At 43.2% G+C, this 17,118-nt stretch overlaps 1 protein-coding gene across 9 annotated transcripts in view; it reads right to left on the minus strand.

Moving 5' to 3' along the window:
• Nucleotides 1–17,118, minus strand: part of LOC129823009 (solute carrier family 12 member 7-like) — a 121,585-nt gene that overhangs the window by 69,438 nt on the left and 35,029 nt on the right. Inside the window, exon 1 of one of the 9 annotated variants that reach the window (XM_055881668.1) lies at nt 2,314–3,014. The exons of the other annotated variants lie outside the window; for them this stretch is intronic. Within the exon in view, the coding sequence (XP_055737643.1) occupies nt 2,314–2,350 (37 nt within the window). The 5' untranslated portion in view covers nt 2,351–3,014. Of the gene's footprint in view, nt 1–2,313; nt 3,015–17,118 lie in introns of those variants that run through there. 9 annotated transcript variants of the gene reach the window in all.

Raw genomic sequence — 17,118 nt, forward strand, 5'->3', positions numbered from 1 at the left:
AAAGAGAAACCTGTCCAGATACACCAGGTACACCAAACATTAGGACCTACTACTACCTAATCACCTTTCTAATATTAAGTTGCGTTGCCCTCAGATCAGCCTCAATTCGTCGGGGGCATGGACTCTACAAGGTGTCGAAAGCGTTCCACAGGGATGCTGGCCCATGTTGACTCTAATGCTTCCCATAGTTGTGTCAAGTTGGCTGGATGTCCTTTGGGTGGAGGACCATTCTTGATACAGTAAACTGTTTGAGTGTGAAAAACCCAGCAGCGTTGCAGTTCTTGACAAACTGGTACGCCTGGCACCTACTACCGTACCCCGTTCTAAGGCATTTAGATATTTTGTCTTGCCCATTCACCCTCTAAATCACAGGTGTCAAACTCATTCCACGGAGGGCCGAGTGTCTGCGGGTTTTCGCTCCTCCCTTGTACTTGATTGATGAATTAACATCACTAATTAGTTAGGAACTCCCCACACCTGGTTGTCTAGGGCTTTATTGAAAGGAAAAACCAAAAACCTGCAGACACTAGGCCCTCCGTGGAATGAGTTTGACACCCCTGCAAATGGAACACTTACACAATCCATGTCTCAATTGTCTCAAGGCTTAAAAATCCTTCTTTAACCCATCTCCTCCCCCTTCATCTACACTGATTGAAGTGGATTTAACAAGTGACATCAACAAGGGATCATAGCTTAAACATGGTCAGTCTATGTCATGGAAAGAGTTCATGTTTTGTGTACTGAGTGTATATGTCAACAAATCAGAATCAGAATCAACTCTTTCGCACAGGCGTTTTCACTCATTATAATCCACACAAACAATTCATATTTCCTGCTGCTGCAGGATTATTTTCATGTTGTGACAAACTGGTCAAATTAATTGATCCTACATCTGTAGATGAGTGTGATTGAAGGGGAGGTTAACGTGGTAGAGTAAGGCAGTTTTGAACCTGACCTCTAGCAGGCACGCATGAGAAGACAATAGCCTGAGAGACAGAGAGGATGTGACATTTTCCAGAAATCCTGGTTGGAGGATTCCGGATTCCCTGCTCCTTCCCTCCTGGTCCCGGGAATCCTCCAACCAGGATTTCAGGAAAACCAGGGAATTATTGAAAATTCCTGGAATTTTGCAACCCGAAGGTATGTGTGACAGCACATCAGCTAGTTGTGCCCTAATGGGGAAGCCAAGCATCTCAGTCTCTATGGTAATAAATGGTCACACACAGTATTTATAACCACTAAGCTCCCCTCGGTGGCAGCTGTGCACATTAAGCTGCCTAGCACTCCCAATGTTTGTCAGCCTGACCAGCTCACGGTACGAGACAAACAGAGTGGGAGTCAGAAAGTACTTCCTTCAATCCCGTTAGCTCGCCTTACTACAACTCAAGCCCAATAAAGACAGCAAAAATCATCCCAAGTACAGAAATCCACTTAAAATACCAAGTTTGGAAAGACGGAACAAGACTATAATAAATAAAACGCACACTAACCTCCTACCACCTTCACTTCTACTATAGATAAATGTACACAAACCTAAACAGCATCATTATTTTAGTACACAATTTCTGATACATCACAACTTACTATTACAGTGCCTTCAGAATATATTCCCACCCCTTCACTTTGTCCAAATGTTGTGTTACAAAGTTGGATTAATTGTCATCTTTTGTCAACGAGGGATACAGAGATGGCGTAGTCATTTAGAAATCATGTTAAACACTCTTATTGCACACAGAGTGAGTCCATGCAACCTATGTGACTCGTTAAGGACATTTTTACTCTTCAACTTATTCAGGCTCCTTACCACAACAAAAGGATTGAAGACCTATTGACTCAAGACATTTCGGCTTTTCATTTTTAATTCATTTTGTAAACATTTCTAAAAACATATTTCCCACTGTGACATACAATGGGGTATTGTGTGTAGATCAGTGACACAAAAATCTTTATTTAATGCATTTTAAATTCAAGCTGTAACACAACAACATTTGGAAAAAGTCAACATCACAATGCAACTGTGTTTTTAGAAATGTTCTTTGTGGCGCCGGTGGTTTGAGCATGGAGCTTGAAACGCGTGTTTGTGGGTTCGATTCCCGGGATCACCCATACGTTAAATGTATGCACACATGACTACGTCGCTTCGGATAAAAGCGACTGCTAAATATTAGATATATTATATTAGTTCAGAAGCTTTTACTGTGCAGGATAATGAGGTAGCAGCCTGGCTCTGACTAAGAAAGCCCAGGGTAGAGAGATAGAAGACTCTAGAGGGTTTAAAAACAAACCTCCAGGTGAGAGTCGTCAGGCACTTACCCCTCCGTCGCGACAGCGAGCCTTCTCCTTTCTCCATGCTAGAGTGAAGAGGGGCTGAGGCGGGGGGGGGGGTTTGAGGAGGGAGACGTCCCTGTAGTGCTGCTGCTGTTAGGGAGGTCCCAAGTGCAGAGGTCAAGGAGGAGAGGCCGGGAGCTGCCAGCGTTGTGTGGCTACGGAAGAGACGCAATGTCGCCCGAGAGAGGATCAACTCTGTGTGTGTGTGAGTGAGACACTGACCGACGAAGATGGCAGCAGCCACGCATCACAGCCCCCCCAATCATCACCTAATCTCTTGCTCTCTATCTCTCTATTCTCTCTCAGGGGGGAGGAGCAGTGAGAGAGGGCGGGAGAAAGTGAGAGGAGAGAGGATGAGTGAGAGAGACAAGTAAAAAGGAGAGACAAGTCTGTGGTAGAAGGAGAGGGAGAGACAAGTAGGAGAGAGATGTACAGCTGATCCTCTACCTGTGAGCATCCAACGCTCCATTACATCCCAAGCCTCTGAACAGAGCGAATGTAGCTCTACTTCAGAGGAAACACAAAGGATTTACAACACACACATACACTGCAGACTGTACAATACAGTGCAGTTTCAGACACTCGCATCCTCAAAACACATTCTGTCCTAAATGGATGCAACAACAGGGTGATCAAATTAAGATCCAACATCTGTATTGCAAGAATAATGTGTTAACAGAATGGGGTTTTGGATTTGAGAACATTATGAGTTTGTCTTAATGTTGGATGTTTGGAGTATAGTAAGGGATGACTAGTGGTACTCACTAATGTGGTGTATTGTATTTGCCCCAAACATAACACTTTGTATTCAGTACAAAAACTGAATTGCTTTGCCACATTTTTTGCAGGAATGACTTTGTTGCAAACAGGATGCATGTTTTGGAGTATGTTTTATTCTGTACGTGCTTCCTTCTTTTCAAGCTGTCAAATTGGTTGATATTGTGGAGTAACTACAATGTTGTTGATCCATCCTCAGTTTTCTCCTATCACAGCCATTAAACTCAAAATGTTTTAAAGTCACCATTGGCCTCATGGTGAAATCCTTGAGCGGTTTCCTTCCTCTCCAGCAACGCCTGTACCTTTGTAGTGATTGGGTGTATTGATACACCATCCAAAGTGTAATGAATAACTTCACCATGATCAAAAAAGGATATTCTATGTCTGCTTTTTGTCTTAATCATCTACATATGTGCCCTTCTTTGCCAGGCATTGGCCTAGTGGTTAGAGTGTAGAGGTGGCAGGTAGCCTAGTGGTTAGAGTGTAGAGGTGGCAGGTAGTGGTTAGAGTGTAGAGGTGGCAGGGAGCCTAGTGGTTAGAGTGTAGAGGTGGCAGGTAGCCTAGTGGTTAGAGTGTAGAGGTGGCAGGTAGTGGTTAGAGTGTAGAGGTGGCAGGTAGCCTAGTGGTTAGAGTGTAGAGGTGGCAGGTAGTGGTTAGAGTGTAGAGGTGGCAGGTAGCCTAGTGGTTAGAGTGTAGAGGTGGCAGGTAGTGGTTAGAGTGTAGAGGTGGCAGGTAGTGGTTAGAGTGTAGAGGTGGCAGGGAGCCTAGTGGTTAGAGCGTAGAGGTGGCAGGTAGCCTAGTGGTTAGAGTGTAGAGGTGGCAGGTAGCCTAGTGGTTAGAGTGTAGAGGTGGCAGGTAGCCTAGTGGTTAGAGTGTAGAGGTGACAGGGAGTCTAGTGGTTAGAGTGTAGAGGTGGCAGGGAGCCTAGTGGTTAGAGTGTAGAGGTGGCAGGTAGCCTAGTGGTTAGAGTGTAGAGGTGGCAGGGAGCCTAGTGGTTAGAGTGTAGAGGCGGCAGGTAGCCTAGTGGTTAGAGCAGGGGTGTCAAACTCATTTCGCATCGTGGGCCACATACGGCCTAGGGAGATGTCAAGTGGGCCGGACCATTAAAATTATACCATACTCTGCTATAAATAACCAAAATATCATGTCTTTCCATTGTTTTGGTGTAAAGAAGCACAAGAACATTAGGAAAATATTGAAATTTTATGGAGTTGTATGAACAGTAGAATTCCATCACACAACTTTTGTTTTGAAGCTGCTGACTAACATTAAAGTGCACATTTTTTAAATCACCACAGTAAGGATTCATCTTCACAGAGCTGTATTCTTTCAATGCAAACAGTATCTAAGGCAGCATTTTAAAGGTGTTAGTCTAGTCTGGACTTGTATTTGTTCCTGAAACTTGGCATCTTTTGGCCTGTACAAGTGCATCAACACCAGGTGTCATGTCCTGACTAGCTGTCACTTTCAGAATGTCATTTAAGTGCTTGTTTGTGAGCCTTGAACGCATTTTTGTTTTATTGATATTCATCACTGAGAAAATTTGTTCACAAAGGTAGGTTGTCCCAAACATGCACAAAATTTTAGCAGCCAGGGCTGTTAATTTGGGGTACCCTGGTAGTAGATACTGATAAAATCTGTCCAGACCTACAGAGGCAAATTTGCCCTTCAAATCTGCATCACACTGCAAATCAATTATCTCTAGCTGAATTTCGACCGGCAGATCAGAAGCTTTAACTGTGAAAGGTGAGCGAAAAACTGAAAATTCTGTCTCAAGTTCACCAAATACCTGAAAACGTTTCTCAAACTCCCGCAGTAGTCCTGCAATTTTGTCTTTGTACCGTTTCATGTCCGCATCAGGTCTGGTTACACACACATCTCTCAGACAGGGGAAATGAGCAGGGTTGCCATTTGCCAGTTGCATCTCCCACAAAGTCAGCTTCAACTTAAATGCATGTATGTTGTCAGAAAACTGTGTGACAACTTTTTTGCGGCCTTGCAACATTTTGTTCAGATTGTTCAAGTGTTCAGTAATATCAACCAAGAATGCAAGGTCCCGTAGCCATTCCTGAGATTGTAATTCCAACACCGGTTTTCCTTTTTTCTCCATGAACTGTCCGATTTCCTCTCGTAGATCAAAGAAATGCCTCAGCACAGCGCCTCGGCTTAACCATCTCACTTCAGTGTGGTATGGCAGGCTGTGGGTAATGTTGCTGTCGCTGAGAAGTTTGTCAAACTGACGATGGTTCAGACCTCTGGACCGGATGAAATTTAGTGCGAACAACCACCTCCATGACGTGGTCCATTTTCAGCGACTTGCAACACAATGCCTCCTGGTGCAAAATACAGTGAAATGTCCAGAAACGATCTCCTCCATTAAGGGCTTGTACTTTGTCTTTGAACTTTGTCGCGACACCTGCTTTCTTTCCGACCATGGATGGCGCGCCGTCTGTAGCCAGGCTGACAGCGCGGGACCAGTCCACTCCAACTCTGTCCAATGCAGCAACGACAGAGACGAAAATTTCCTCGGCTGTTGTGGTGTCCATCATTGGCACCAACTCAAGAAACTCTTCAGTAACAGTCAATGTCTCATCAACTCCTCGAATAAATATGGCCAGTTGGGCCACGTCTGTGATGTCAGTGCTCTCGTCAATTGCCACGGAAAATGCAATAAATGACTTGACTCTCTGTTTCAATTGACTGTCTAAATCTGCCGATAGTTCCGAAATCCTCTCTGCTATAATATTCCTCGTCAGGCTAATATTGGCAAAAGCTTGTCGCTTCTCGGGACATACAAGTTCAGCCGCCTTCATCATGCATCGTTTAACAAAGTCACCGTCGGAATACGGCTTCGATGCTAATGCTATTTCGCTAGCAATTAGGTAGCTGGCTTTTACCGCTGCTTCACTGACTTCTCGGCTCTGGATGAAAGTTGACTGCTGTTTCCTCAGACCCGCCAGCAATTCGTTAATCTTATCTCTTCTCAGTTGTCCTTGCAAGCCGTCATATTTTTCGCTGTGATGAGTCTCGTAGTGGCGTCGAATATTATATTCCTTCAATACCTAAACTTGTTGCAAACACACCAAGCACGAAGGTTTTCCGTGCATCTCTGTAAATAAATAGGACGTGGTCCATTTTTCTTTGAAAATTCTACACTCCTTATCTACTTTTCTCCGTTTGGATAACGACATTTTGGCTAATGAGGGTGTAGCGGAGAGGTAGAGACCAAGGTATTAACAACGTCGTAACAAGCAGCAGATGGCGCATTGATACCGTCTGCTGTTTTCAGTCTGTCTCAGTGATGCGGCTTGTCTTCTACTCTGATGGAAAGAGTGCGCCCCTTAGCGGATAATCCATGAATTGCAGCGAATTAAAAATATTAATTCCATGTCTTTTATGCATTTTTTCCACTTTCAAATTATCCTGCGGGCCTGATCGAACCTCCTTGGGGGCCGGTTCCGGCCCGCGGGCCGTATGTTTGACACCCCTGGGTTAGAGTGTAGAGGTGGCAGGTAGCCTAGTGGTTAGAGTGTAGAGGTGGCAGGTAGCCTAGTGGTTAGAGTGTAGAGGTGGCAGGTAGCCTAGTGGTTAGAGCATTGGATTTGTAACCGAAAGGTTGCAAGATCGAATCCCCGAGCTGACAAGGTAAGAATCTGTCGTTCTGCCCCTGAACAAGGCAGTTAACCCACTGTTTCTAGGCTGTCATTGTTAATAAGAATTTGTTCTTAACTGACCTGCCTAGTTAAATAAAGGTTAAAAATAAATGTTTAAAAAAAATCTTAATCCCAATATGCTGGTTAACTTTGCTATTATGCACATAGCAACATGGGGAAAGGTGCCAATTCTTCAGCACACTTATGTTTCAGAACCGCGGACAGCGACCATCTCCAACGCAGGAGAAAGCACATTTGTTATAAAATATTATATTTATTAGTGTTGCACCCTGATTTTTACATAATATAACTGATAAGGGAATGTATATGCTTAAAAAAGGTAATGACTAAACAATTCCACCCTGAAACGTAATTACATGACATTATGTAACAGATATAATGAATAATTAGACAAACGTAACTATTAATAATCATTCGATTCTGTAACATGTATAATGAATTAGAAAACTTCAGTCTAATAAGGTTTGTTCGAGACAAGTAGAAATGTGTGTGTGTGTGTGTGTGTGTGACTAAGAAGATATCGAGAACAATTAAACTGTGTATGGTCTGACCTGGCTAGAACTCTGAGAAACTTACGATAGGACAGGGAGTCCTTTCAACGTTCCTCTAATCTCGGGGGAATGGAACTGCTAGCTTGGTAGTGATAAAACAGTGTTGAGAACCATGGGGAAGGATACAACCCACCTACTGTTCGTGTGTATGCATGTGTGTAGGCTATCTACTGTTTGTGTGGAGGTATGTGCGTAAGTAGGGAGTGAGTTATAAAATGGATGTCTTTGTATTGTGGACTTTAGAACGTTCTCGTGAACAAACTGTGCGAACCTTTTGCATAAGCTGAGTCTTTGCCTAATTATTATTAAACTCAGGGTCTTACAAATCTCGGGGATTGGTGAAAGCTTATTGATTAGTTAGTTATTATCATTGGGATTGAACATTCTCGTGACAATAACCATATACAATTTCAGTATCACATGTCTTAGAGTGATGGACTGTACCATCCCGTGGCCTCTGTAATGGATTAGACCATTGAGACAGGTGAGAATCAGACAGGTGTCTTTTGCACCATAAAAAAAAGTGACTGCACGACTAAAGAAATCAACAGCCTATCGACCAAACAATCGACCAGCCAACTAAAATGGGGTCAGCCCTATAAATTTGTATTTATTTAACTAGGCAAGTCAGTTAAGAACAAATTCTTATTTACAATGAAGGCCTGGGAACAGTGGGTTAATTGCCTTGTTCAGGGGCAGAACGACAGATTTTTACCTTGTCAGCTCGGTGATTCGATCTTGCAACCTTTGTAAGTTTGTAAGTCGCTCTGGATAAGAGCGTCTGCTAAATGACTTAAATGTAAATGTAATGTAAATGTAACCTTTCGGTTACTGGCGCAACGCTCTAACCACTAGGCTACCTACCGCCTCTACACTCTAACCACTAGACTACCTACCGCCTCTACACTCTAACCACTAGGCTACCTACCGCTTCTACACTCTAACCACTAGACTACCTACCGCCTCTACACTCTAACCACTAGGCTACCTACCGCCTTCGACACTCTAACCACTAGGCTACCTGCCATCTCTACACTCTAACCACTAGGCTACCTGCCGCCCCGACACTCTAACCACTAGGCTACCTACCGCCCCGACACTCTAACCACTAGGCTACCTACCGCCTCTACACTCTAACCACTAGGCTACCTGCCATCTCTACACTCTAACCACTAGGCTACCTGCCGCCCCGACACTCTAACCACTAGGCTACCTACCGCCTCGACACTCTAACCACTAGGCTACCTACAGCCTCGACACTAACCACTAGGCTACCTACCGCCTCGACACTCTAACCACTAGGCTACCTACCGCCTCTACACTCTAACCACTAGGCTGCCTGCAGCCCCAAATGTCCCCTCTAAAAGTGGCCTTTGATAAACTAGCTACATTTTGTCATTGGAGCAAAGTTGAGGAGCGTTTGATTGCCAGCCTTAAGCATAGGTTGTGCTGCATTCTGACTAAAATGTAAAGCCAAGTCCTAAGAGAGTCTAAAGAGGGATACAGTCCAGTCTCTAAACGGATACTATGGTGACTAGAGAGGATGGGAACAAGACTCAATGAGGCTCAGACAGGTCTACGGTGATTAGAGGGGATGGGAGCTAGGCTCACTGAGGCTCAGTCAGGTCTACGGTGACTAGAGGGGATGGGAGCTAGGCTCACTGAGGCTCAGACAGGTCTACAGTGACTAGAGGGGATGGGAGCTAGGCTCACTGAGGCTCAGTCAGGTCTACTGTGACTAGAGGGGATGGGAGCTAGGCTCACTGAGGCTCAGTCAGGTCTACGGTGACTAGAGGGGATGGGAGCTAGGCTCACTGAGGCTCAGTCAGGTCTACTGTGACTAGAGGGGATGGGAGCTAGGCTCACTGAGGCTCAGACAGGTCTACAGTGACTAGAGGGGATGGGAGCTAGGCTCACTGAGGCTCAGTCAGGTCTACTGTGACTAGAGGGGATGGGAGCTAGGCTCACTGAGGCTCAGTCAGGTCTACGGTGACTAGAGGGGATGGGAGCTAGGCTCACTGAGGCTCAGTCAGGTCTACTGTGACTAGAGGGGATGGGAGCTAGGCTCACTGAGGCTCAGTCAGGTCTACGGTGACTAGAGGGGATGGGAGCTAGGCTCACTGAGGCTCAGTCAGGTCTACGGTGACTAGAGGGGTGGGAGCTAGGCTCACTGAGGCTCAGTCAGGTCTACAGTAACTAGAGGGGATGGGAGCTAGGCTCACTGAGGCTCAGTCAGGTCTATGGTGACTAGAGAGGATGGGAACAAGACTCAATGAGGCTCAGACAGGTCTACAGTGACTAGAGGGGATGGGAGCTAGGCTCACTGAGGCTCAATCAGGTTTGTTGTAGTCCGTGTAGCCATAAGCTTTTAAGACCTTCACGTAAACATCATCGTTGTCCATTACGTAACAGGGTGGATGGGGAAGCTTGTGTGTGTGAGAGAGTGTGAGAGTGTGAGAGTGTGATAGTGTGATAGTGTGTGAGTGTGAGAGAGAGAGAGAAACAGCAGCTTCTACTATAAACTAGCTACATAGGCTACTGCATCATCCCACAACTCTTGTTTGTAATGTTAACATGGTGATGCACCTGAATGGATCCTAGGGAGTAGGAATTGTCTCAAGGCAGTTTTATTAGTCCGTCTGTTTTCGTACCTCTCTGTCAGAGAGAGATATTCATTTAACCAGAACACTTTCAACAGACAGTACCAATCATCACAAGTCAGGTAGAATAGAAAGCACTCCTTTTCTGATCAGCCCCAATTCTGGCAAAGAGGAGAATGTCTAGTGGTTTGTTTGGCCTAATGGTCCTCTCTTCTCTGCTCACATACGGTGCATTCGGAAAGAATTCAGACCCCTTCACCTTTTCCACATTTACAGCCTTATTCTAAAATGGATTCAACATTTGTTTTTCCTCATTAACCTACACACAATACCACATAATTACAAGGCAAAAACACGTTTTTAGAAATGTTAGCAAAATTATAAAAAGCTGAAATATGACATTTACATAAGTATTCAGACCCTTTACTCAGTACTTTGTTGAAGCACCTTTGGCAGCGATTACAGCCTCGAGTCTTATTAGGTATAACGCTACAAGCGCGCACTGTAGGTAATGCTGGCCCCCACTGTTGCTATAGTTTCCTCTGAGAGAAGTACTCATGTACTGACTTGGCTTTGATTCACTTTTTTAGTGGCGTTCTGTTGTGAAAAAAATGCTACCGTGGAACACATTGTACAGAACATTGCAGGATTTTATTTTCATTTGTTAAATTAAAAATACTGTTTTATTAATATCACAAGAGATGTTATCTTTTGTCACACACTGTACTTACAAATCTCACACACATTCACAGCAATAAAGTAATAAATCAATAAAATGGTCCAACTTTACCAACATTATTTTTAAGTCATGGCTGACTAGGAAAAAATAAGACAGAAATGAATGCCTGCAACCTCCACTGACCTTTAAGGCTCTGTTTTAACAAACCTAACGCAATGCTAAATCTAAGGGCTGGCGGTAGTGCTAAAGGTTCAGGTGTGTCAGAAGTATTTTTGCTATTTTCACATCCAGAATTGTGGGCGCAGTAGCTGGCAGTGGCACGGAGGGCCTGGGTTTTGATGAATAAACAGGTTGAAGGTGTGTCAAGGCCTCACTGGCCAATCAGAATGTGCTCCATTGCTAAATATGTGGTTGCTTCAAGTTGTGTATTTATGGTCTTTTATGTATTGCTTTGTCATCAACTCCAATTCGAATCTTAGTCCGTTGAAGCCTAGTTCGTTAAATAGCCTGCTAAACTATAGCATTCACCACTGATACAGGGACTAGGCCTACTGTAACTTACAGTCCGGACATGGACGTGCCGAACGTAGTCAATAAGCAAGATTAAATTCACTAGGCTATTGATAAGGCCTAAAAAGACAATGTATTATTCAAATAAATTCAGAATAAAAATGAAACAACTTATTTTAAATAGGCTAAACAAACAAAATAAAAAAATGCAATGTCTAAATACAGTTACAGGCCATTTAGACTACGACGGGTTTTACGCACATCCAAACTTTCAACAGGAGCTGGACAAAGACCCAATATAAAAAGAAAGGGTGACTGTCCACTCTCCATTATACTCATATTAATTGAATATGATCTCTATGGTTATACTGCTTCCAAATGTAATATTTTATAAACATCATGGAACCATCTTACAGATCATAGTTGCCCTTCTCCAGAAATAGCAGATGAAATTGCGTTGCATTCGAGCCCAGAAACACACATTCTAAACTCACGGACGATGATTATTTCTAACAAGTTTGTTGTTTAATCAAATTAAAACGAAAAACAAAATCCTTTTTTTTTTTTTAAACAACATTTTGAAATAGTATTGGATCAGAAGCGCGGAGTCATAAATCTCATATCTCCTTCCGTAAACATAAGGCAATGGGTGCACACGTAGACCTAAGAGCTTTTCGGACGGAGGCATGATGTTTGTCCTAGCCATTGAAGATATTTAATAAAACTATTATATGGTAATCCTACAATAGGCCTAGTTATAACAAACATGTAGCCAATCTACATTTTATTGGCTTTAACATGAAAATATATATTTGTCTACACACATTGCATTCGCATTTTGAAAATGCCCTGCATTTTGGCAATTAGGTCCAACAGATGAATGAAAAACGATAAGCAGCCTATTGTTATAACTTGATGTTTCTAACGAGACTTCCCCACAGTCACTAAAACCTTTCATTCAATGGACATCGCACATATAGGTCTAATGAGTCCACACGAGTTGCATAGACAAATATAATATGGAATGTCTGTTGACTGTTTGGCTGCTAGTAATATTTTAATAATTGGTTATAGGCTACCGATTAGGTTACTGTTCGCCTCCTCCGGTAAAAATATATGCCATAACCAATCCCTTAGTAAGCAATGACTGAAATTGTGAGAAAAAAAATAAGTAAAACGGTTGTGACATGTTGCATTTTGTGGGAATAGGTTCCTTAAACATAGTCACAGTCATAGTCACAGTCACAGTCACAGTCAGTCACAGTCATAGTCATAGTCACAGTCACATGATAAAATCATATTTTCTATTCCAATAGCTTATAGATTTAACATGAACTCATAGTGTTAAGGGAGGAATTGACACATTGCTACAGTACATCATTCTAAATAGATTGTAATAAGAGTATTTGACTGAAGAAGAAAGTCCAGGCTTCTCCAGAGGGTGTCACTGTTAGATAGGTTGGAGATGTTAACAAGTAACGATTTTCACAAACACACACTTTTTAATTAGAGATCCTCCTTTTGCGTGATAGCGAGGAAAAGTATGATCGCACCATCTATCACAAAACAATACTTTTTGGCCACGGTTGCCCACTCAATAAGAACAAAGTCCACTTCCTAACCGTAGTTGTCAAAGCTATGAACAGGGAATTGATCAGCTCAAGTAGGAACCAGGTGTTTTCCAGTTGCCTATTTATAAATGCCAGAAGCCATGGTTATGTTTAGCAGCCAAATAATAAACGTAGGGAAACAAGCTGCAGGCTGACCACTTTAATAACTGACGCAACGGATGGCGTGAATAAGCTAATGTATCAGGACTCTAATGGACGCTCCTCTCTAAGAGATACACTATATATACAAAAGTATTAGTGGATGCGGCTTTTTCCACCATAGCCCTGGCTGACAGGTGTATAGAATCGAGCACACAGCCATGCAATCTCCTTAGACAAATAATGGCAGCATAATGTCCCGTACTGAAGAGCTCAGTGATTTTCAACGTGGCACAGTCATAGGATGCCTCCTTTCCAATAAGTCAGTTCATAAAATGTTTCCCTGCTAGAGCTGCCCCGGTCAACTGTAAGTGCTGTTCTGGGGAAGTGGAAACGTCTACGAGCAACAACGGCTCAGCCGGGAAGTGGTAGGCCACACAAGCTCACAGAACAGGATCGCCAAGGGCTGAAACGGGTAGCGTGTAAAAATCACTTGTTCTCGGTTGCAACACACACTACCGAGTTCCAAACTGCCTCTGGAAGCAACGTCAACACAATAACTGTTTGTCTGAAAAATGGGTGTCCATGGCCGAGCAGCCACACAAGCCTAAGATCACCATGCGCAATGCCAAGCGTCGACTGGAGTGGTGTAAAGTTCACCGCCATTGGACTCAGTGGAAACGCGTTCTCTGGAGTGATGAATCACGCTTCACCATCTTACAATTCGATGGATGAATCTGGGTTTGGCGGATGCCATGAGAACACCACCTGCCCCAATGCATAGTACCAACTGTGAAGTTTGGTGGAGGAGGAATAATGGTCTGGTGCTGTTTTTCATGGTTCGGGCCCCTTAGTTCCAGTGAAGAGAAATCTTAACGCTACAGCATACAATGACATTCTACACAATTCTGTGCTTCCAACTTTGTGGCAACAGTTTGGGGAAGACCCTTTCCTGTTTCAGCATGACAATGCCCCCATGCACAAAGAGAGGTCCATACAGAAATGGTTTGTCGAGATTGGTGTGGAAGAGCTTGACTGGCCTGTACAGAGCACTGACACTAACCTCATCGAACACTTTCGTGATGAATTGGAACTCCGACTGTGAGCCAGGCCTAATCGTGCCCGACCTCACTAATACTCATGGCTGAATGGAAGCAAGTCCCCGCACCAATGTTCCAACATCTAGTGCAAAGCCTTCCCAGAAGAGTGGAGGCTGTTAGAGCAGCAAAAGTGCAGACAAACTCCATATTAATGCCCATGATTTTGGAATGAGCCGTTCGACGAGCAGGTGTCCACATACTTTTGGTCATGCAGTGTATAAACTGGGTAAACTAAGGCAACAAGACTTGGATACTGTTTAATCTTCATTTGGTTGCTTTATCCACATTCAGTGGAACATATTAGTGGGCCTAAAGGATGTCAATACTACTACCTAACGCCTTACAACACTTCCAAGTTGTCTTGTTTCCCGACTCAAAACTATCTAGTGAGAATTAACTACAGAAGAATGGCAATAATGTCAATCTCACTTAGTGGTGAGAATAATGGCAGGGTGTGTGGTCTGTACTGTCAATGTTATTTAAAAATGCAATTAAAGCCATACACACTTTAATTAAATAGAAAAACAACAACATGAGATGTTCTGAGTCCACAGCAATGCTTAAACCACATCAGGAGACCACTTTTGAGGTCTGGAAAAAATCTAAGAAATGTATATTTTTGTGTGTTGTTATCTTTTAGTTGAAGTGAGCACCAGCCAGAGACCGTTGTTTCGTTCTCATGAGTTTGCAAAACAAACTGGATTGATGGCTAATAGTAGTTAACCTTCTCAATTAAATGTTATCATTAGTATCATGGCTACACAGAGTATAGACATACGAGTGCACCGCCAAGCACACAGATTGGTGTGTCCCGTGTTGGTTTTGAAAAAGTTGCAGGAAAACACGAATCACTGATGCATTTTGATTGACTTGAGCAAATGAATGAATTTTATAATAAGTTCAAGCAGTGTGGACAAACATTTAAAATAAAAACTAGACACAAAAGAGAGATAATAAATCTAAGCAGAAAGACAAGCTACTGGGGATGTAGAACTGATGGACAGTAGGTACTTTCTTTATTGTTTTTTTTTTTAACAATGACGTGGACAGCTTGGCAAAGTCAGGCAGGAGTGAGATCACAGGGCCTATGTAGGTAATTCAGAATTGGTTGTTCTTAAATTTGGGTGACGTTTCTTGTTGAGTAGTTATGGAATTCATGTGGCGGTGAAATAGTTTTTGAAGAAAGAGGGTACGAAGAAAGAGGGTACTAAGTGATTTAAAGAGTAAATAATTCATTTGATAAATAATTATTCAGGACTTTTTTTAAAGTGGTGCTGAAAGGTCTCTAAAACCTCCCTGACCAAGGCCCTTCTCCCCAGATGTTCAGTTTGGCTGGACGGCCAGTTCTAGGAAGTCTTGGTGATTCCAAACTTTTTCCATTTAATAATGATGGAGGGCACTGGGTTCTTGGGGACCTTCAATGCTGCAGAATTGTTTTGGTACCGTTTCCCCAGATCTGTGCCTCAACACAATTCTGTCTCGGAACTCGAAGGACGATTCCTTCAATCTCATGTCTTGGTTTTTGCTGGTACTAAGATGGCGCCGGAGCAGAAGGCAGACGTTTTACGAGCCCCGAACCGATTGTGTGTTTTTGTTTGTTTATCTGCCTTGTTAGTAAGTTATTTTTTTACTCATTTTGTACATAATGTTGCCGCTACCGTCTCTTATGACCGAAATAACTTCTAGACATCAGGACTGCGATTTCTCTCCACGGACTAGCAGAATCCTTTTTCTTCTTTCACGACTCTGACGAGCCCGAGGCGGAGAATATACGGCTCCCTCGGGAACAGGCCCCGACTCCCGTGATCTGCGTGAAGAGGAGGGCGGAGAAAGAGAGACCGGAGAGCAGGCTGCCTTCTGAAAATTCGGAGGCGATCGATCAATTCTGCTAGCAAACATGCAATCTTTGGACAATAAAATCGTCGAGTTACGGGGAAGATTAAACTACCAACGGGACATCAAAAACTAACATCTGATGCTTCATGGAGTTGTAGCTGAACGACAACAATATCAACATACAGCTGGCTGGTTATACGATGTACCGGCAGGATAGAACAGCGGCGTCTGGTAAGACATGGGGCGGCAGACTATGTCTTTTTGTAAATAACAGCTGGTGCACTATACCTAAGGAAGTCGCGAGCCATTGCTCGCCTGAGGTAGAGTATCTCATGATAAGCTGTAGACCACACTATCTACCTAGAGAGTTCTCATCTGTATTCTTCATAGCTGTTTACATACCACCTCAGTCATAGGTTGGCACTAAGATAGCACTGAATGAGCTGCATTCCGCCATAATGTTACGCTCGCTGTCCTCAAACTCCCTGTCATAAATGAACCAAGGTGCAGCGTTGTAGGCGTACATTTTCTTTATTAAATTAAATGTTCCACCAAAAAAAAACAATAAACAACTCAACGAACGTAAAGCTAGGAGTGCAACAATCTGCAAAACAAAAGACAAGATCCCACAACAGAAAATGGGAAAGAGGGCTGCCTAAGTATGATTCCCAATCAAAGACAACGATAGACAGCTGCCTCCGATTGGGAACCATACTCGGCCGAAAACAAAGAAATAGACAACATAGAATGACCATCCCAAATCACACCCTGACCTAACCAAATAGAGAAATAAAACGGCTCTCTAAGGTCAGAGCGTGACACATAAGCAAACAAGAAAATGGTCACCCAGAGGCGTCGCTCCTAGTAGCCGGGGACTTTAATGCAGGGAAACTTAAATCCGTTTTTACCAAATTTCTATCAGCATGTTAAATGCGCAACCAGAGGGAAAAGAACTCTGAACTAGAGGTCGACCGATTAATCGGAGTGGCCGATTAATTAGGGCCGATTTCAAGTTTTCATAACAATCGGTAATCTGCATTTTTTGGACACCGATCATAGCCGATTACATTGCACTCCACGAGGAGACTGCGTGGCAGGCTGACTACCTGTTATGCGAGTGCAGCAAGGAGCCAAGGTAAGGTGCTAGCTAGCATTAAACTCATCTTATAAAAAATTATCTTAACATAATCACTAGTTAACTACACATGGTTGATGATATTACTAGTTTATCTAGCTTGTCCTGCGTTACATATAATCGATGCGGTGCCTGTTAATTTATCATTAAATCATAGCCTACGTCACCAAATGGTTATTTAACAAGCGCATTCACTAAAAAAAGTGCCTTTCTTAAAAA

The sequence above is a fragment of the Salvelinus fontinalis genome, chromosome 25 (assembly GCF_029448725.1).
Source record: "Salvelinus fontinalis isolate EN_2023a chromosome 25, ASM2944872v1, whole genome shotgun sequence".
In the NCBI taxonomy this organism is placed as follows: Eukaryota; Metazoa; Chordata; class Actinopteri; order Salmoniformes; family Salmonidae; genus Salvelinus; species Salvelinus fontinalis.